The sequence below is a fragment of the Aulostomus chinensis genome, chromosome 18 (assembly GCF_037954235.1).
Source record: "Aulostomus chinensis isolate RoL2024-O1b breed Wild chromosome 18, RoL_Achi_v1.0, whole genome shotgun sequence".
Classification (NCBI taxonomy): domain Eukaryota; kingdom Metazoa; phylum Chordata; class Actinopteri; order Syngnathiformes; family Aulostomidae; genus Aulostomus; species Aulostomus chinensis.
In genome coordinates, this window is record NC_141337.1 from 20,957,444 (window position 1) to 20,959,217 (window position 1,774).

A 1,774-nucleotide genomic window follows, 5' to 3' on the forward strand; every position below is an offset into this window, starting at 1 on the left:
TCTGGCAGCTTTGACACCCGCGAGACCCGCCCGACTGTTTACACCCGGGCGCCGCTTCGTGTCCCTCAAGCGCTTCATTCTACTTCTGCTGAAGTTTCCGCCAGACAGAGAGCAGTAATAGTACTCACGTCTACTGCACTCCTTTGCTCGCGTGCGCGCGCGTGTTTGTGTGTGTTGCACGAGCGGTTTCAGGCGGAGCGGAATGTCTTCCAGGGTGACGGACGCGCGTTGTTATTGTTGTGATTCTCTGCCCGTGTAGGAGATGGAGGGTCCGGGGCATGGGTGGTGTATGTGTGTGTGTGTGTGTGGGGGGGGGGTGTAATTGTTATACTGTGAATGCCAACAAACTGAGACCATATGATGATGCGCGTGCAGGGGGCGCATCCAGACTTAATCCCATTTCCTTATCCGGGGTTCCTCCTGGAGCCGCGCCATTGGCTGGCCGCCGTCACGTGGCTTCTTAACTTTGTTCACTTGACAGAAAAGTAGGAGGGTTCAACGGAACAGGAATAACCGAAGAGTAAAGGGATGAGATATAAATTTTAGTTATATATTTTCCGAGTAGGTGCAATTCCACAAAAAGCCTGAAATTAATGGCCATGAGCTCCTACTTGATCAACTCCAACTATGTGGACCCGAAGTTCCCCCCGTGCGAGGAGTACTCCCACAGCGACTATCTGCCCAGCCACTCTCCGGACTATTACAGCTCCCAGAGGCAGGAGCCTGCTGCCTTTCAGCCGGACACTGTCTACCAGCACCAGCACCACCACCCGCACCACCCGCAGCACCAGCAGCGAGCCGAGCCGCCGTACACGCCGTGCCAGCGCGGAGGACAGTCCGCCTCAGTGGTGATGTCCCCTCGCGGTCACGTCCTTCCTCCGGCCGGGCTGCAGACCACCCCCGTCCCAGAGCAGAGCCATCGCTGCGACTCGGTGACACCCAGCCCACCGCCACCTCCGTCTTGTGGCCAGCCGCCCCACAGTCAAAGCTCTTCCTCTCCGGCCAGCGGCCGCAAGGACCCTGTGGTCTACCCCTGGATGAAGAAAGTCCATGTAAACATCGGTAAGTGCCGCGACCCTCCGGCTCCTCTCCTCCTCGCTGAGCCTCGCGCCTGCAGCCTCCCAGCTCGGTGTCCACCGTCTGGATACGCTGCTCCCTCTGCTAGGCGAGCAGCCCTTGGGTCGAGATTTACGGTCGCGTGTTTGCAGGGCCAATATAATTACACCCTCCATAAATTTTTATTGCACCTCTCCGCCGAGGCGCCTCCTGAAGTCCGAGCCCAGGCTCGTCTGCTCTCATTCTTCGGCTTATGACAACTCAGACCCAACTCATAAGTTAGCTTTATGCTTTGGTAATTTGATTTTAAGTGGTAGGTTTGTGTAAACGGTGTACTCGGGTCTGTCGAGCCCTCCGCTCCGTGTTCCAGGGGAGGGAAGTTTTATGGCGGCTGGAATATTCGTGTTTATGGATCCGGCAGTAAAACTCGAATGCAAAACCAAACAGCTTCAGTCCATTACGGCTGCTGAGGTTAATAGACTCGCTGCCTGCGGCGGCGCGCGCTCGGTCGGCGTCAGAGAGCTGCTTTTGCAGAATCACCGGGCGCCTCCGTCCGGTCCCGGTCCCGGTCTCGGTCTCGGGCGCGAGGCGTCTGTTTTCCTGCGCCTCATCTTTGCACAACAGGCTCGCGACGTCACGCAGCCGGTCAGATCTGTCCTTGTTTTTCTGGTGTTTGTGGGATTGTTGTGATTCCCAGTGATGCCCCCCCCCCCACACA

At 57.4% G+C, this 1,774-nt stretch overlaps 1 protein-coding gene across 1 annotated transcript in view; it reads left to right on the forward strand.

Moving 5' to 3' along the window:
* Window positions 1–347: 347 nt before the first annotated feature.
* Window positions 348–1,774, forward strand: part of hoxb4a (homeobox B4a) — a 3,316-nt gene continuing 1,889 nt past the window's right edge. The window contains exon 1 of the mRNA XM_086185048.1: window positions 348–1,062. Coding sequence (XP_086041174.1) covers window positions 594–1,062 — 469 coding nt within the window. The 5' untranslated portion in view covers window positions 348–593. The remainder of the gene's footprint in view (window positions 1,063–1,774) is intronic.